The sequence below is a fragment of the Siniperca chuatsi genome, linkage group LG21, assembly GCF_020085105.1.
Source record: "Siniperca chuatsi isolate FFG_IHB_CAS linkage group LG21, ASM2008510v1, whole genome shotgun sequence".
Lineage (NCBI taxonomy): Eukaryota > Metazoa > Chordata > Actinopteri > Centrarchiformes > Sinipercidae > Siniperca > Siniperca chuatsi.
The window spans coordinates 2,209,538-2,230,404 of NC_058062.1; the positions used below are offsets into that span (position 1 = coordinate 2,209,538).

Below are 20,867 nucleotides of genomic sequence, written 5' to 3' on the forward strand. Positions count from 1 at the left end.
GCGGTGAATACAGTCTGAGAACTCATTTGTTTCTGCACTTTCCTGAATACTGATATCTGCAACAAGGACATGTCTGCAATCTAGGGCTGAAACGATTAGTGGAAAAACTGAACATTAACTGGCAACCATTTTAAATATCGAATAAGTCACTTTCAACAACATTCTCTGGTTCCAGCTTCTCAAATGTGAGGACTTAATGCTTTTCTTTCTCTTATATGTTAGGAAAATTAATAATTTTTGGTTTTGGTCAGTTAGTCAGACAAAAAAAAAGCCTTTTGAAAAAATTGCATTGGGCTCTGGGAAATTATAAAGTGCATTTTTTACTATTTACTGACTTTTATTACACAAGCCAATTAACCGAGATAATAATCATGATATTAATTGAATATTGTAAATAATCGTTGCAGCCCTACTGCAGTCCAAAAATGCAGCAATTTTCGGCACACATCGTTAACTCATTGTGTGATCACAAATCTGAAAAAGGAATGGAACTGCAAGAAACTACTTGCTGGATTTTTGTTACTTGGTCTAAAGGGCGGGTTTAAGACAATGTCCCTGTAACTGTCAACCCTGTTCTTCACTCCGGTCCTCCATTTTCATGTCCGTCTTTGCTGGAAATATTCTGCGTCTGTGGCTGGCTGAGCTAAATCTGCCTCTTGTATATACAAACCCTCTGACAGCCTAATGCTTCTCCATCATCACGCTCAATCTAAAGATGGCGCAGGTTGAGGCCTGCTTGGCCTAATTAGTGACCTTCCTGGGCTGTGGGGCATGTTGAGATTAGAGTTTGAGGAGAAAGAACTGTAATCAGGCGGCTCAGTCGAGCACTACTGTGCAGACAGAGGGAGGCTGGGGGAGTGATGTCGTGCATGGCTAGGGATGTACAGTTATGCCTACATGAGCACAGAAAACACCAAAATTAGTTTCAACTTCACTCGTGTTCTCTCTAAAAGACTGAGCACATGTCAGTCAAACTCAGATGTCAACACAAACTAAATCATCCTTCACTGCTGCTACAGCCCGGCTTCAGTCTGTGAATATAATGACTAGTGTATCATCAAAGCAACCTATAATCATATGAATTAAACCTCAAACGGCCCAGGGTGGTTCCGAGAGCACAACTACAAGTAAATCATTAGTCAGCCATTCCAAAAATAAGACTACAAAATGCTTGTTTAATTAGGGTGTAATTACACTGGATGAGTATCATCCTCGTGGTGAGCAGCCTCGCTGTGTCCATTCATGCTTTTTAAGTCCCTGAAAATAGAACTGGCTACAAACTGGATGCCTTTTCATGGCACTGGCACGTGCCGGGTTAAAAATGTTTCTCAAAGGGTAAATTAGGAAAAAAAACAAAAAAAAAAACTCTGACTTTTTTGCAAGCTGCCACTTCAAAGCAGCTGCCTGTTCATCCAATTCCTTCACTTTCTATCTTTCAGTCTGTCACCCTTTCATTTGTTGACTGGCTCAAATCACTAGCTACGTTAACATGAAGGGATAGATCAGTCCTTAAATCATAGGTTAATACATTTAAATTAACTATGTACAATATTTCTGTGTGCTCATACTCTGGATTACACCCATAAGTATAGGCTACTTTAAATTGGAAATATGCTACATCAGTCCCTGTACAACAGCAGTCTCTCTTTAAAAAAAAAAAAAAAAAAAAAAAAGAAATCGCCACAATTTTTTCGGTGTGACTAGACTTTGTCTGACCTGACTGACATCTTTCCTGTAATATTTCCAAGATAATATTTTCCACACAATAATTTGGACCACCGTTTGATAGTATTCAGTGCGCAATGTGCTCTAACAGTGTGCTGTAGGCTAACAGCGATGGATCATACTATCACAGCAAGCAGCTCATGCTACAAGAAATAAAATCGTGCTGTAGACTTTATTTTCCAGGAGGATCCATCTACTGATGTTAGGCCAACAGTGCCTGCTGAGCAAATATGAAAAAAAGTCTAAGTTTCGAATATCTTTTACGATGCAAGTTAGCATCTGATGGCTACACAATGCTAACACTTAGCTTGAGAAATGTCAGCTCTAAATTGAAATGTTTAGGCTTTTTTAGGGTTCCAAATAACACGTTCTCTGAACTATTTTTCTAATTAAATCGATTAATCATTTAGTCTGCAAAATGTCAGAAAATAGTGAAAACTGTACATCAACATTTCCTAAAGTCCAAGCTGACTGACATTAACGATCACATAAGATATTAAGTTAACGATCATATAAAAACAGACATATGCAGCAAATCCTCATTGAGAAGCTGCAACTACAGACTGTTTGTCAACTAATCAGTTGACTAATCGATTAACCGCTTCAGCTCTAGCTGAAAGACATTTACTGTACGGGACTGTACGAACATGAGTGGGGTGGAAAGGGGGGCAAAATATTTCATTCAACTTTTTTAACAAAGCAAGACTCTTTCCCAGCGTTACGAACATTTTCTTCACACACTCCCCAAGATTTAGAAAAAAGTGTAAAAAAATAATAAAATAAGCCAAGCCCCCTTTTGACCGATAACCCCTTACAATTTTCAAACACTCCCTAAAACAGCTGCAAGAAAACGAACTTACAAGGAAGAGTTTAGTTGCTAATAGTTAACTCAAGTAAAGTTTAATATTAATCTAAATGTGTTTTTCAGGACTTTTGTCTGCAAATCAGAGTACACTATTACTAAATTGGACATGAAGAATTTTGTTTTCTGGAGTTACATAAAGTTAAAAATTAATTGCGAAAAATTGTGATTTCATAATACAGAAAATATATCCCAGATTTTGAGTCTATACCTATACCTGCTCACCTTCTATGGGGCAGTAGCGAGGGACTTTCTCAGGCATCAGCGCTCTCTCTTTATGTTTGCAGTAGACCTCTACTATCTGCTGCCGACACTCGCGGCTCTTGGCTCTGGACAGAGCAGAAATGGCTTCCTTCCCGCTGATCTCACACTGCGGCTGCTCCTTCCTCGGCTCTAAACCAGGTGGCAGCAGAGTGGCCGACTTCTTCGCCTGGTAGAATGGTGGATCCTGATTGGACCCCAGGACTGGTGCTGAGACGGTTGGCACCTGGGGGTGGGGTTTACGGCTGTGGGTGCGGTTGTGATTATGGCCCATCCCTCTGGGTTGGATGGGAGGATGCTTGAGAACCTCGTTAGAAGATTTTCCCAGCATGCTTTGTGCTTGGGCCTTTTCTAGCTTGCGTTTGGCGTTTGCGACCGGCATTCGTTGGCGTTGAGATCGAGCTCCCAGGTTGCTGTTGCTGTCGATGGTGTCAAAGTCTTTAGGGACCGAGTTCTCATTATTGTTGCTATCCAGGCGAAGTTTCTCTTTAGGCCGGTGGGAATGGTAGACGTCCTGTGAGAGAGAAGAGAAAATTTGTATAAAACCATGACAATGACTTCCTGCAATCCTGAAAGTACTTCTAAACCTTCTTATTTCAAAACCTAGCATGATAAACATTTTTAGCCCCGCTAGCAGCATTGCTCTAGGTGCGGCAATGCCGGTCGCCGTTTGCATCACTTTGGTCATACATTGGCTTATTTAAAAACAGACATTCCCATCAGCCTCAGCTGTACTTTGCGTTTATTGCTTTAGCAAACTAAGATGGTGAACATAGTAAATATTGAACCTACTAAACAGCATGTTAGCATTGTCATTGTAAGTGTGTTGCTTATATAAGCATTTAGCTCAAATCTCCACTGTGCCTCAGTACAGTCTCACAGAATCGCTAGCATGGCTGTGGACTCTTGTTAGATATGTTTAATGCTAATTAAAAACTTCCTGCTGCGGCTTCACATTAAAAGATTTCCACATGCAAACCACTGTGAGGCTTTTGTTGTAAAAGGTGCTACAGAAAGAAACTGTTGACATTGTTACAGAGGTCAGGATTTACTCCTAAATCCTGGTTTGGGTAAAACTGGTCTACATCCATATTTGTTGGGTTAGTTTTAAAAATTGGAAAGGAGGAGTAGTGAAAGAAGAAGCAGCCACAGGGTAGGTGGAAGTAGATATAGATCAAATCAAATTTTACACAGAGACACATTTTTATGATCTCTCAAACCACTTCCAGAGAAAATGATTAAGCTCCTGCCTGAAGAAAACATTAAAACTGCCTACATGCATGTACATGCATAATATCTGTGTGTGTGTGTGTGAGCCCTTTTATTTTTTTTTGAATGATAGTGTTGTCCCTCTCCTTCACAATAACAGATCAGGCTGAAAGTCTGGAATGCAGCTCCTCCTGCTCGAGAAGGAAAACGACCGGACAGGAGTCGAATCAGTACCTTTATATTAACAATGGTGAAAAAAGAGGAACATTTAGCAGCTAAAGAGCCAGATATTTTTCTCAGGAGTTGGTAGAGACCAAACACAGGGCTAAAAGAGAGTAAATACTGGACTAACATTCATCAGCTGGACACAAACCCGACTCTAAATGAATGATAATGTTGTTCTGTGTCTGCTGGATGTGTAAATAACTGTGTGCTCACATGTTCGCGATAAAAAAAAAAAAAAGACAAGAAAATCAGTTAATGCAATTTAATGTTTTTATGTTTGTTCCTTATGATGAAACCAACAGTTTTTATTAGAGGTTTACTTCCTTCTTTCACTGAAGCAAGAAATCAAGACCATCATCATACAAACACCTGAAAATCTCCTGCCACTGACTTAACTACCATAATCCTTATTCACTGCATCATCAAACCTGATACGCTCCCGTGGACACAATAAGATTACACAAGACAAAAAAAAAAAATCTTATTTTCTGAAGGAAATATGATTCTCATTTTATCCAGAACTGTGCAGATTTATAATCTACATCTATATTTACTTTAGTCCTGTGCAGCGCACCATTTGTAAGAAATTCCCAGACAGTCCCTGACTTCCTCATGCACATAAATCATCAAATTCACTTTCTCTTATTTTAGGGAGAGGGAGGGGTGAAGAGACACAAGAGGAAAAAACGTAAACAAGGGAGAAAGAGAATGATTTCCTGAGTATAAGTGACCTCAAGAGCACTGAAACACAGGCAGCTGTTGACCTCCAGAGTCAGGTGGTGATATACACGAATGTGTGTGTGTGTGTGCGCGTTTCAGTGGCAAAGCCCTGTGACCTCGATGAGTATTTTAATCCCACAGATCACCCTATATCTGCCTTTTCCAGGGATAAAGTGTGTGTTTCTCACACACACACACACACATTCCTCTAAACTGATATTACAGATGAGATAATGAAAGGTAGTCTGAGGAGCAGGTGGCAAGAGCTGATATTACTGCCTTCCCACAGGCACTCTGACAGTGTGTGTGTGTGTGTGTGTGTGTGTGTGTGTGTGTGTGTGTGTGTGTGTGTGTATAGAGTCACAGTGAATATTTCCAGCTGTCCTGCTATCATTGTGAGTGTAAGAGTAGGAAACCAGGAATAAACTCCAGTGTACAGACAAAGACAAAAGGCTCACACACAGTGATATGTTGCTCTTAACCAAAGTTTAAAAATCTGCACATTATTTTCTCTATTACTTAATAAATAATTTTTATAAAAAAAAATAATAAACAGTGAGAAATGCTCAAGCTGACTTATTAACATATATTTTTTTGTCTGACCAATAGTCCAAAGCTCAAATATATTCACTTCACTATCATACATAATTAACAAAACCAGCACATTTTTAGATTTCAGAGCCTAAAACCAGTGATTTTTTTGGACATTTTTGCATCAAAATTAAATTAACTTTCTGTTCATCAACTAATAAAATATTCGACTACTTGTTTCAGCTCTCTCTTTGATTTACTCACTAAACAGCGTCCTCTTACTGTCCAGGTGCCATAATCCAGATGAGAGAAGCTAAGAGTTTCTAAAAATGTTGATAAGCTCATTTACACTGCCTTAATTTACTGCCGCGTGCTCATAACAATGAGATTTACCGGCAGCAGCAAGTGTTTGGTCGACTTCTTTTTTCCCTCCACGTCATTTGCTTTTCAAGCTTCAGCCACATGGTTGGTAGATCTCGTGTGGGCCGTACGCAGCCTAAGAGGAAGATCTGCAGTCACTGCTCAGGACTGAAAATCATCAATCAGGGATCTTTTTTCAGTTATAGCCTTTCTTGAGAGATAGACAGGATGAGAAAGGGGGATGACGTGCAACAAAAATGTCCTCAGCCAGAATGAGAACGTTGCAATTACACGGTTTCTGAACCACGAGGACATCTGGACGCCCCAGGGACTCAAAATCATTTAGTCTGTACTGTGATTTACAGGTGACAATGTGCAATTATATTTTTATTCTAGAAGATGCTTGAACTGAACATTGATAAATATAAGACAGTAAAGGACAGTGTACTTTAAGAATGCAAAAACAAGATCTCCTTTCAATTAGCAGGTCTCTATTAGTGAAGCAAACTGTCACCTTAAGCAGGGTTTGTGCATTGATAATACAGTAATATACATAGTAAATACTGTTTTTTCTCCATATGTTAAACATTATTCTGAAAAGATGATCGTTTTCATCATAATGTGTGATTAGCTAGGTTAATGTAAACCATATAAATGCAGGAAATAGAATTCACATAGTTTGAGAGGTTTATTTCTTATTTATTTGGTTGCAGAACCCCTCACTTTGTTGTGTTCCCCCTGATTAGTTGATTGTTATTTGCTTCTTTTCGCTGTAAACGGAATATCTGTAGGTTTTTTTGTTCGGACAAAACAAGACATTTGAAGACTTCACCTTGAGCTCTGGGAACTTGTTTCAGCTGCCCATCTTTCTGTTTTCTGACATTAAATAGATAATAAAGAAAAAGTAGCGAGCACTAAAATCAGTTATTTACTCAACTGACAAAATTAACAGTTGTAACAAAACTTTACTGGTTCTAGTTCTAGTTTTCCATGATAGTGAAGTGAACATCTTTGGGTTTTGGACTGTTAGTTGGATAAAACAAGGAATTTAAAGACATCAGTTTGGGTTCTGGAAAATTTTGAGACATTTTAGAGACCAAACAACTAATTGATTATTCCAGAAAAAAAATTGGCATTTTTAAAAATCGATAATGAAAATAATCATTAGGTGCAGTCCTAGTATTATCATCAGCCTTTAAAAAAACCCCATAAATTTCTTACTGACACACATCTCCGTAGTAATTCACTTCTCTTAAATAAAGCCTCTCAGAATCTGTAAAACTGTAAAAATGTCCTCGAGCGATTCTGGCTGTAATTTGCCGACAGAATAATACAAACTGCAGTTTCTCTCTCCTACTCAGATCCTTCTGCATTTTTTCCCAGAAGCCTGTGCATTCCATGGAGACCAACCACAGCTAAAATACCACTGCTTACCTACAAAGACATCATTCTTTACACACACACACACACACACACACACTCTGAGTCACTGGTTTCTTGCTAACTGTGTTGTTGTGTGAGTCAGTTTGCGCTCAGCCTCTCTCCTCCTCAGCAGGTTCTTATTGAAGTCGTCTACGCTGCCTTCAGACCTCCTGCGGCTGGATGATAAAGGCGACAGAAAAGAAACAAGAGAGTCTGTTCCCTCAGGCGCCCGGGGCGAGACACAGTGAATTAATTTACTTTGCTGCAAAGTCATGAAATTAGTATTTTAAATCTAAGCACAAGAATAAACACTGTTAGCTTAGATTTTTAGGCATGTTAAACAACATTTCCAGCCTGATGAACCTTTTGTCGCTCCATCCAAGTTTGACTGGAGATGATTCTTCTCAACATTCTGGGTTTGTTTGTTGTTAATTTCGTAGTAGCTGAAGCCACAACAGAGGAGACGAGCTAAACATGTCTGCAACCAACCAACGAGATATAGAAAGGTGAGGGAGAGACGAGTGGAACACTTCAGCTAAAACTGTAAATGACAGTGGGATTGTGGGTAATGACAGTAATTCATCTGCACTCTTCCTGTACAGTTAACGGTGGGCTTGTTTCTCTAAAGCCTCATGACGGCTCACGGTTGAATTATAGCAGATTAGCTGATTTTTAATCACTTCTTCATCACAATCAATATTCCTTTTCCAGTTTATCTATGTAAAGACTGAAAAGTATCAGAACCAGGACAGCCAGGTTCTGCACCTGCACCCAGAGGCCGTCTGTGCCCTTAACTCTAAAACCTTTAATGTGCTGTTATTATTCCTGTCTGTAAAACACTGTAAGGGGATGTATACAATGATATACATCATAGCTGGTTTTGGCATTCAAATGGGAATGCTTGTTTTAATTATTTATTATTATTACTTATTAATTCTTATGTCTTAAGGTGGTCACTGTATGTGAGGTGAAGGGCTAAACAATTAATCGAAATATAATCGAAACTGCAATATGGCCAAGTGCAATATCCAAATCGCAGAAGCTGCAATTTTTTGATAAAAAAAAAAAAAAGTAAAATGTGTGACAAAACATCATTATAATTAAGTACTGTAGTGCTGCAGAGCTGCCTGGCCTACAAATCTCCAGATGTAAGAAAACATGTTTGTTTGGTACAGACCCCAACAAATGTCACATCATGATTTTAATAGTTTTTTCAGTGAAAATGAAAATTACAATGCAAAAATTATTATTCCCACTAATTGTGAATCACTTCGCAATTGTAATATCTGTCAAAATAATTTCAATTTTTTTTTTTTTTTTTTTACACCATATGGTGCAGCCCTAGTAAGGTGCTGTGTCTCGTTTTTGTTTTGTGTGAGCTCACCAAACCAAATATCGACTGTTGAAATGGCGATAAAGTAATTAATCTAAATTAAATTAAATCAAATAGATGCTCAACCTGAATCTTAAAAGGATAAGTCAGGTGATATTCTATATTTTCCTCTTGTCAACAAATCCCATGTGAATAAACCAGCAGTGAACGTATCTACTAACAAGTATTGTGTGCATATCACAGCCTGATGGATCTTCCTCCTCTGAGCCGCAGAGCTCCATTGTTGTCCAGAAACTATTAAAACACATCAGTGAGCCTCTCTGCTGCACTGGGTGACATGTTCCTTCATCACCATGAACACACACACTGTAATTTATTCTGACTCAGTCCCACACACACCGTCCTGCTGACCCAAACCCTCACTACAGCACCACATGTGGATTCACCCGCCGCTGAAAATAGTCCCCAACAGATGCACTGTTTCCTCCTGTTTGAGTAACGTTTGTTAAAAACTACAGTGACCAGCTGTTTTAGGAAACTACTGAGACATTTTTTTTAAATGAAACTATATATTTGTTTAGTATGAACCGTATGACCACTTTCTAGTAAGACAGAAAGCATTGAGAGGTGGACTAACACGAATTTTAATTTCAGAGCAGAGGGTGACGCAATAAAACATTTCTTTGTGTTTATCTTATTTCATTCAGATTTTACCTTAATGATGCTCATAGGTCTCTTAAAATACATCTATATATTTACTAATATATTATTAATTCTTACACACAAATCAGTTTTATAGAAACTACAAGTGCAACACTACATCACAGTTGTGCAGCACATTCTCAATCCATTGAAGTCAGTGTGAAAAAGCTTTTCCTTCATATATTTAGTATGTATCTGGGTGGAGTTTCTTTAACAAATTAAAATAAATAATTAGTCAAATTCAGTTTTCTTTACATATTTTTTGTCATGCCCTCCATGTGAGAACATTTTCCTCAAAGTTCAATAGAGTTTTGGATCACACCTTTGAAATATCAATTTCCCTTTTCAATCCTGAGTAATTATTTCCCAAGGCTTTCATTACAAGGCTTTAAAGAGCCCAGAGTAGTTCTAAACACTAGCTACAATTTTGAGAGAAACTTGGAAATGTTTATCATCTCCCTGCATGAAAATATTCCATTTAAAGACATATCAGCACAAATAATGCAAAACAGCAGCTTCAAATCCTAAATGACAGCAAACTTTTCACTTTTTTCCCCCTCAGTGCAGACAGTATAGGAGGGGGTGGGCTGCGTTACCTTGGCAGATAATTAACAAGATGGTTTGTCTCTTCTCAAGTGGTTCATAATGAACAGTTACAGTGTGTGTGTGAGAGTGAGAGAGCGAGAGAGAGAGAGAAAACAAGCAATATCAAGCAATAAAGAGCTCTTTCACCAGGCTGTACACAGCATCAAGAGGCCCCAGTTATGCATTAATTAACCTACAGCCTGGAATTTATTGCTGTTGCCCAGTGAAAACCTTACAGTACATGCCCAAAATTTCGTCAAGAAAAACAGCTTTTTACATGAGGCCTTTTTCATGAAACCATCGAAAAGGTTGGCAAAGAGTTTTTATGAATGTCCAGCATCTGAGAATTTTCTTAAAAACACAAAACAATACCAGTTTTCATTTATAGTTCAGTGTCAGATTTGTTGATCATCAGCGATGGTTTAATGGCACCTGACTGGAGAATTAGCGCCACTATTGGTTTATTTCAAAGGACTCCTAATATTCACAACACAGTAGTGGATGGAAATGCGCATTAATTTGCATTTTGTTTCTGGAAATTGTGTTAAAATTTGCGCAAAAAGTGATATAAATCAGAAAAGCAGCAAATCCTCACATTTGAGGAGTTTGAACCAGAAGATGTTTGCCATTTCTGCTTGTAAAATAACTGAAACGATTAATCCGTTATAAAAATAGTTGATTTTCTATCAAGTGACTACTTGATTACGCAATAAATCCCTTCAGCTCTACTAAAAACAACTAAGAGTCTAATTTCTTGGTAGTGTCGCCTAAACACTGCAATGTTCATTACACCCCACAATATGAAGGTGTGTGAAGAAAAACAACAACATGCATTCATTTGTCCTGAGGGTGGCGCTACAGGAAAGGTCTTTGGGCCATATAAATCAAAAGGGTTCGCCTCTGGAGAGCACAAATCTGCTCAGTATACTGTATATTCATTGCAAACGGCCCATTAAGGAAGCACAAATACACAACAAGGTGTCCTGACAAAAAGAAGAACGTCAGGATGTGAAGCTAAGTGACGTTTTCCGTGACTTAAACGTCTTATTATCTTGGGATTTAAAAAAAAAAACAGACCTTGTCTTTTATACGTCATTCATACAGCAGGTTTAAAGAAATGTGATTTTGCTAATGGACAGAACATGAAACTGAAAATGTTAACTGTGAAACGAAGTGGCAGTTTCTTTTGAACTGTGAGCAGGAATTTTCATGTCTTCACACCATCAAACCCATGCTGCGATGGTCATTATCTCCTTTATCTCTCTTTTCATCCAAAGATGAAGCGAGAAAACAAAAACTGAGAAGCTAATGAGGATCACAAAACGCTCAAGAAAAAAAAAAAAGGAAGAAAACAGTCCCAAAGGAAATGAATGGAAGTTATATGTCTAAACAAAATGCTGAGAATAGAGCTGGCGAGACAAAGGAAAAATAGAGCCAGATGGACAGAAAGTAAGCTAAATGGACTATTATGAGAGACGGGATGATGCTGTGAAACCTGGCTGTAGTAGCCCGGGGCGCCGCAGGACGACCCGGGATTACAGCCGGGATTTAAATCTATCTATATCAGATTTAGTGAGAATTATCTCAAAGAAAATAGGAAAAAAAACAAAACAAAGCAGCTTTCTGGTTTTAACATTAGTGTGTTGTGCTTAATCGCCAATAGAGGCAGTAAGATGCCAGCATGATGTGTGCTGTGTGGAGGGAATCATGTGAGACACTACGCCCTGCAGTTCTGACTGAAGGCACTTTGATGCTGCACCTTCATGACTACATGCAAAAGAATAAATCATCATAAATATCATCATTAATCACACATTTCTCTGTTTTAGAAACAAGCAAAGTAAGTATACATGTAAGTATATTTCACAAAATAATAATAGGACAAGAACTATGATTAGTGGTGAATATCTGGTGTCAGAATGACAGTTTACTCTCTTTTCAACATGAATCAACAAAACCAAAGCATCAGTTCTTAATGTGCTTTTAAAAAAGTCCAGTGTGTAACATTTAGGAGGAGCTATTAGCAGAAATAGAATATAATATTCATAAGTATGTTTTCATTAGTGTGTAATCACCTGAAAATAAGAATCGTTGTGTTTTCGTTACCTTAGAATGAGCCGTTTATATCTACAGAGGGAGCGGGTCCCCTTCCACGGAGGCTGCCATGTTTCTACAGTAGCCCAGAACGGACAAACCAAACACTGATATTAGAATGGTCTTTCGCGAGTTTCATGGCCACCGTAGTTTCTCCTACATGCAACGGGAGGGTGAGGCGAGCGGCATTCAAATGGTTGCAAACTGCAATTTCATTGCTAGACGCCACTAAATCCTACACACTGGACCTTTAACATAAACTATTATTATTGTTAGTGGTAGTAGTAGTAGTAGTAGTAGTAGAAGCCACATTGATGGGTCTTCACATGACGTGATAATTTATTCCTGTCAAACAAGGATCACCCGTTCCCCTTGGGCCTCCTACTCATTTTTATTACTAGGATGAAACAGATGTTTTATAGTTTCATTTGGAATAACAGGTGCTCGAGGCTTCGCTTATCCCTGCTCTTCCTACCTTATGAAAGAGGTGGTTAAAAAGGTTAAAACATTCAGTGGCATTATTGGGCAGAACCACCACTGAGCAAAGTACCACATCTCTAGAGGTGTTCAGTACATGTACGAACGAATCTCTGAACTGACGAAGCTCCTCAGTGGTGACTGAGAGCACCGTTATCAGCTCAGCTGTGATTCACAGTACTTTACTTCCTCGTTAAAAGCTTATTAAAAGACAGCGAGAGCCACAGAAACAATCAGAATCTGATAACTCAGTCACAAATAACAGGGTATTAACCTTATGTGCAGTGCTTGTATCGGCTAGTTTTGTACTGAACGTAACAGCTTGGACCATAAACAGACGCACTACTGAACTGAAGACAGTCAGAATCAGCGATGAACGTCAGGCTGTACGAACGGTGATGCGTTCACTTCCTGATGAACGTACTGAAGCACATTTGAACGGAGATGCGATCGCTTAGCTTAGGAAAAAAAGTGAAAAACACACTGTACAGAGTCAGTAACCACAATTCTTTGAAATGAACGAAATTATTCGAAACCTACTGCTTAATTTACATCTGTACTCAGCAAAATTTAATGAACTTTAAAAAATCCACACATAATGACAGCATAAGGACAATATTTCTGGAAAGAGATGTTACTATTGAGTTTTTAAAAATACATTTTTTGGTGCTTTTAAGCTCCAAAAACCTTTACAACCATCACAGCTATTTGCCTAATCCCAACCCAACCAAATGTCCTCACTTTCCAAAGATGTTCTCACTGTCAAGGTCCAAAATTGGTCCTCACAGATACAGAAGTACAAGAGCACACACACACACACACACACAGTATTTAGGAATTATTGAACAATCTAAACTAGATTAGAAAGTTCAAATCCCATCAGAGAAACCTGATCCAAACCAATCCTCTAATCTGATCTGACTTGGCTGTTAGGATGTGAATCAGCTCTGATACACATGTGGTCAGCACTCTGTGTGTGTGTGTGTGTGTGTGTGTGTGTGTGTGTGTGTGTGTGTGTGTGTGTGTGTGTGTGTGTGTGTGTCCATCCCCTGAAAGGTGTGATGAATGTGAGAGTTGTGCAACTGTGGCGCCATCCTCAACTGCTGTAAACAACCTCAACTGGACATCAACAGTCAGTACATATGGTATGATGGATGGACACACACACACACACACACACACACACACACACACACCTGTAAACACTCCCTTCCTGCAGTCTGGTTGCTGGAAAGCTGAACACTGCTCGTATCTGTAATGTGAATGTGTGTACTGTGGAAGCTGCTGCAGTGAAAGTTTAACCCCCCCGCCCCCTTACACACACACACACACACACAGTTTTTATTGAGCTCCTTCAAACGATGTCCAGTCTTTTATTGGAAATAGGATGCTACTTCCTGTCAATAAACCAGTACACACACCCCTCACACACACTTTATCACCTTTACACATGTTCAGCCTTCACTGTCATTCACTAGAGTTTCGCATTGCTGCAACACAAAACAACAGAAAATATAGGACGTGCTTCTATTAGGGCTGCACCTAGAGATTATTTTCATTATTGATTAGTCAGTCGATAGCTTTTCTTTTGATTAATCGAGTCAGTTGTTGAGTCTCTAAATCAACCCCCACCATGAATATCCAGAGAACGATATTAAGTGTACTATCATATAAAACACAGAAAAGCAGCAAATCCTCACAGCTGAGAAACTGGAAGCACTGAATATTTGGCATTTTGCTTCGTAAATGACTAAATCACATTTCAAAATTGTTGTCAGCTGATTTTCTACTGAGGGTTAACGATAGACGAATTGATCAATCGACTCATTGTTTCAGCATTAGTTCTATTTTTCGGCCCCAGAAATCAACAGTCAAAGCAGCCGAACTTCATAAGGCAACAGCAGACGTATTAAAATCTACTGGAGTTTAATTGATTGATCAGCTTTAAAAGAGCCAATGATCTTCCTCCAGTGCCACCCTCAGGACAAAGATTACATTTTCAGCCGTACTGGTAAAGCTTTAAGAATCGCTAAATCACCAGCATATCTGAAACGATTAGTCGATCAACAGGAAACTTATCTATTTTGATAAATCGATGAATAGTTTGGTGGTCAAAAAAATGCTAAAAATTCAATGGATGCTGGTTCTTAAATATGAGAATGTGTTGCTTTTCTTGACTTTACATTATAGTAAGTAGAATAGGTTTTGAACTGTTGGTCAGACAAAACAAGTAATCTGGGAAATTCCAAACGGCATTTTTCTCTATATTCTCACATTTTATACACAAAACAATTGAACGATAATGAAAATAATTGCTAGTCGCATCCCTGTATCAGCATGTTATTCGATCTGTCCGACACTTTTGCATCGTGCGGTGTAACGAACACTGCACCCTCTTCTACGATCATACAGTGAATATTTTTGGGATTTGGACTGTTGGTTGACAAAACGGGGCAAAGGTGACGTTGAAGAAGTCTTCTTGGGCTGTGATGAACATTTTGTCCTATTTTCTGATGTGTCATAGACAAAACAATTCATTGAGAAAATGATCAGAATAATATTTGATTATGATATATTTGATGTGTTAGTTGCAGCGCTACTACTGGTAAGAAGAATAGCTAAATCATCTCTGCAGCCTCTAAGGACCAGTAGTAGAAGTTCTGTTTTGTGTGCAAATTTTAGAGGAAGCCCAAGAGCTCAGAGTCGATCGAAAGACGTGAGTGGACTCAAAACATTTTCTGAGATTAAAAATGTTTCAGCACAGGCAAAAAAATAAAATAAAAATAGCACTTATCCCGAAGCTGTTGGACACCTCATGAAAGTACAGAAGAGGAAGAAGGAGACAATGTGGAGGAAAACAGAAACAACAGGAGTTCCTGGTAAATTCAGAGCCGTCGCTGAGCTGCTGAGTCTTTTAAAGAGGGTTTGGTTATAAAAATAGTCAAATTAAAAGATGAATACGGGAGCAAAATATTGGTAGTTTTGATTCAACATCAGATCAGGTCTTTAACAATCTTCACAGACTAATAAACACTGTAGTTAGTTCCCTGCTCAGCCATGTCTTCAGATCTTTCTAATTACTCATTTAGCTCTCACATCGACCTTCTTCACCGCTGCCTTTGTTTCATTTTGTCCTATTTCCTCTCCTTTTTGTTCTTTCTCCCTCTGTCTCTCTTCACCTCCCAAACTCCTTTTCCATAAAAAGTGCTGGCATGTATCTCTACTGTTTTAAAAGCCAATAACTGTCAGGACATATCACCGCTCTGACACACACACACACACACACACACACACACACACACACACACACACACAGGGGAAGATCACAGGGTATCCGGTTAACTGTAATGAAAGGACGTAAAAATGGATGCCTGCAATACAGCCCACGTTTCTCTCTCTCACACAGTACGTTCATGTCTTAACAACACGAGAGAACACCTGGATCCCACCAGGTAAAGCAACACGCACAACATTATTTTCTGAACACAAACACACTGTGGAATCTCCTGCAGATCATATCTGTGTACCGTGCAGTGATTGGACGTTACACTTATGTGAATGTAAGCTTGGGAAAGCTTGACAGGTGATGTAGAGGATGCATACTGAGCTGGAAATCAAATGAAGTAAATGGAAGTGAGACAGGATCGAGACCTGAATGTGGCAAGATGGAAAAACACAGAAGAAAGAAGAGCTTTAGCTTTGACTTGGCAAGCAACATGTTGTTTTTTCCCTGTAAATATAAATTACCATTGTCTTTTTACAAGCTAATATCAGAGGGGACCCAGTTCCATGAATAAAAAATGGCTTAATCATTTCCCAATATCCTGTGGTGTCAGTAGGGTCCCTCGATTTCACCAAGAGAAGGGTTTTAATTAAACCCCTAAATCACAAATCTACAACAGACTCACATTTTATCAGTTTTACACCTAGTTGTATCCCTTACAGTTATGCTACTTGTTTTATGCACAGTTACCTTACTATAAAAAACTGAAATGGCTGTTAAGGCTTCGAATTAAGGGATTCATATAAATATGTTGACCTTTTACATTAAAAGTAACGAAAATTTCGTTCTACAAGCGAGACGCTCTCTTATCTAGTGAGTGGAGAAATGTCGCACCAAATTCCGTTAACAAAAACACACATTTATATATGCTGTTGTTTTTTGACAATCGGACATGTATTGGCGACCACGAACGAATACATTTGGTGACACTATCTGCGTCATTCTTACATTCGGCAAGGATATCATCAATAACTCGGCACTTAACTACAGCAAACATCAATGCTTCTTTTGTTCATGCTGATTGGTAACTATCACAGGTCAAACTGGGTGACACAAACAAATTGATTGTAGCTTTAAGTTCTAAAGTTGTTTAAATGCTGCTTGTACACTGGATGTGCTTACAGTCAACTGAACAGTAGCTACAATTATCTGGAAAGGCAAGAGAGTTTCGTTTTACCTGGTATACTGGCCCTTAAGCGACACCTTAAATTGGCAGATTTTTACATTAAGTTTGGCCTACCGACACATCTCTCCATACAAGGGAGCGAGAAGCGGCCAACTGCGTTGATGCAAATGCCAAAACAACAGGCGAGCAGCTGCAGCCACTCAGTCGCATCTTCTCTATAGCTAACATGCGGTTTCCCTCGGGGACAAAACGCTCATTTTCCAGTCGGTAGAGGAAACGCGGGTGTAAAAATCTAATTAAACTCACATAACCCTGTTCACCATTAATACTTTAGCAGATATCATTCAAACCTACCGCCTGCAGCTTGTACCGAACGGCCGCCTTTCCGAGCAGCGGCGGCGGCGGGTCGCCCTTCTTCAGCAGCCCCCTCCGCGGGTGCTCCGTGTCGGCTTTGTTGAGCCCCCCGGCTCGGTCCTCTCTCTTCTCCCGGCTCCTGGCGCCTCCGTCCCCGCCGGCAGAGTCCAGGCTGCTGAAGTTCCACACGATGAGAGTCTGGACCAGCAGGACGGCCAGAGCGGCGACCAGCAGGGCGGACTTGGAGCGCCGGGCAAGCCTGCGGGCACACGGGTTACCGTTCATCTTTCTCCTCCTCCTCCCTCCGGCTCAAGCTGAGAGCCCCATCCGCTAAACGCCGACAGCGGGGTATGAATGCTCCCCTACGCGGCCTGAGAGGGGCTACTGGCAGGCAGAGAGGAGGAGGAGGAGAAGGAGGAGGGAATTTGGCAAAGGTTTAAAATGAGGAGAGAGGCTTGGAGGCGACAGAGAGGACGCAGATGCCCTCATGTGGCCATTAACGAGTCAACAGTTTAGTGAAAGCATTTATTTTCTCATTTAGAGCAAATGACGTCGCTGCAGTTTGTGAACCAGTGAAGAAGAGAAGCGCCAGGACTCCCAGCCAGGGCCGAACCCAGCATTTCTACAGGCACTGGGCAGCATTTTATTACCTCCCATAAACAGCATACAAATAATAGCACAGAACATAGAATCAAACAGAATAAATACATTTTAAAAACCCCTTTTTTAAATGTACAAATGTAAGATAAAATACAAGAAAACCAACTGCTTCTTTTCTTGTCTTCAATATAAATTCAAGTAAAAATTCGTCCCTCAAGGGGCAAACAGGAACACATGCAAACAATTCATTCACACACATAAAAACAATCCAAATATACAAGATATGATAATACCAGAAAAGAGCTGAAATACACAGGAGTTAATGGCAGTGGCCAAACACCACAAAGGCACATTATGTCCAAAAGTGCAAGAATCAGAATTAGAATCAGCTTTATTATAAGTTTGTGAACAATTTACAGGAAGATAGAAACAGACATACAAGCTGAAAACAAGGACAACAAACCTGAACAAAGAAAAACATAGAACTATTATGTACATACAAGCAGATGAAGAATAGGTGTGTGTATATATAAATATATATAAATATATATAAAAAGCAACAATGACAATGTCTATATACAAGTCAAGTGCTGTGTAGATTGTAAACAAATACAAATAGTGCAATCCATCAGCAGCATCCATCTTTACACAAGGTAAACAGACCGTTTCTTGTACTTTTAGATGTAATTTTTTAATTGATGAATGACAAATAAATAATAAAGTCCAATCTTCACATGTATCTAACCAGTGCAGACAGATGAGGTCCAACTGATGGGAGATACAAGGAAATGAAATGAGAGAACGATTCAGTATGATAAACTGTCTTTCCACCTTTCCTCCTCGCACACACACACACACACACACACACACACGCAGTACGCTCCAGCAGTTGTATGAATCTTGCTCTGCTCCATCACTGCTCGCCTTCTAATACACTTTCCACCAGATTAGTCTGATTTCATGCATATCGCAGAGAAGTGCCAGAAATCTAATTGAATGAACATCTAAAAATAGACACGATTTCTTCCCCTTCCGCTCTTTGCCCTCTCTTTCGCCCTCTTTTTGCTCCCTCCATCTTCTTCCAGAGGCCTCATTCATGTACATACTATTTGTAATTACCACTGATGTGAAAGGTTTTTCCAATTATCAGCTCATATTTATAGTAATTTCGTTATAGCATGAGTGCAACACGAAAGCTTGAAAACTAGCACATGCTGGCTCAAACCTAACTGCTATGTCAAAGCTCGGCACCACACTGAGTTCTATACTTTGTCGTATCTATATCTGAAGTACTAAAAGTTCTGATTAAATTCAGTCTGTTGCTCAGTAAAGAAAATGTGGTTAAACACACGAGTTACCACAAGAGGGATAAAGTCAAATTTAGGCATAATGGCAAGTCAAAACATTTGACAGCCAAAAACGAGTATGCAACCTTTTCACACGCAAGATAAACACAAGAAGCATTATCTAAAATGGCACACACTTAAGACAGGTAACAGATCGCTGATTGACTGGATGTAAACTTTCAAGATTGTAATTCAAGGATGACATCTGAGAAGCAGAGCAAAGCTTCAACCAGAACAGATGAAGGGCCTAATGTGTAAGCAGTGGTTTAGGAACATTGAACCTTTTAGTTGTATCTCAGTTTGTCTTGGACCTCACCTCCAAATAACTCCAAATCCCGCAGGCTCTCCACACTCAATTTCTCAGATACCCAACGCTGACAGACATAGAGGGTTAAGTGACAAACATGGAGAAAAGAGAGAAAATGCAAGCAAGAATAAGGAACTGTTCCACAGAAACATAAACATATTTAAAGTCGTTGAATAAAGATGGTTCATGTTGACTTATCTGGATCTTTGTCCTCCAGGAGACTCAGCTTTTGTCTCTTTGTCTCCCTCTGTGTGACTTGTGTCCTTGTGTTCTGCCTCTTGTTTGTACTGTATGTGTATTCTGTCCTCTTTTTGGTCTCCACAATGAAGAGGTCATGTGGCTCAGGTCCTACCTGTTTTGGCAGAACCTGAAAGCTGCTCAACGTTTTCCCCGATCCATATTCTTCATATATGTTTAGTTAAAAAAGGGGGTCTAAGGTTAGAGGGTCTCTTATGATGTACAGATTGTAAAGCACCTCGAGACAAAGATTTTGGACTGTGAGCTATATTAATAAAACTGACTTGAACTGACTTCTTCTGCTTCTTTTAAACACATTTCTCAAGGTTTTTAAAGGTTCAGTGAACTCACCAAAAGGTCACATTTTTTGCCAGAAACTAGTTTAACCAAATGAGGTTGTGGCAAAAGAAAAAAAAAAGTTGGGTAGTATTTTGAATGTAAAATTTGCATGTTTGAGCCCATACAAATCTTACATTACTGCGGAAGTAGTGTTTTAGAAAGTCCCTGGTTTCCATAAATTGCTATCAGGTCAATTTAAGACTTGCAATTTGCTGCAGTCACATAATGCATCAACTATTTTAATACTCAGTGACATATTTTTCAAAATTTTAATTAAGTTAGATAAAATCCTGTTGAATGAAACAAGGGGTCGGCCTTCCCTGAGAGGATCCAACCAGTCGATGGATCGGTTATCTTTAATTATTCAGTCATTTATTTATTTACTCCTTCTCTCACACATGGCTGTGTTCTCGGTTACTTACATCCTTTACTTTCTTCCACACTCTGTATCTGTACGAATCACTGCATGTATTGAAGGCACATCATTAGTCAGCAAATCAAAAAGGAGGTCATATCAGATTTGGCTCGCTCCTGCCAGAAACAGATCTATGTACATATATACTGTATGTGTTATCCTTATAAGGACATGCATGTGTTTTAGAGTTGCAAATATTAATCAATGGATAGAAAACTAATCAGCCTCTATTTTGATATTTGATTAATAGCGTTTAATGGTAATATCTTCTAAAATGTGATATTGATTCACATATATCTAACATAATCAAATATTGGCTATTGTCCAATTTTTCACGTTTACACACAACACAAG

At 39.2% G+C, this 20,867-nt stretch overlaps 1 protein-coding gene across 1 annotated transcript in view; it reads right to left on the reverse strand.

Moving 5' to 3' along the window:
* The window catches only part of LOC122869063 (xylosyltransferase 1-like), a 43,003-nt gene extending 25,144 nt beyond the window's left edge, over window positions 1-17,859 (reverse strand). The window contains exons 1-2 of the mRNA XM_044181621.1: window positions 17,270-17,859; window positions 2,813-3,362 (exon numbers count right to left, since the gene is read on the reverse strand). Coding sequence (XP_044037556.1) covers window positions 2,813-3,362; window positions 17,270-17,554 — 835 coding nt within the window. The 5' untranslated portion in view covers window positions 17,555-17,859. The remainder of the gene's footprint in view (window positions 1-2,812; window positions 3,363-17,269) is intronic.
* Between the last annotated feature and the right edge of the window lie 3,008 nt (window positions 17,860-20,867).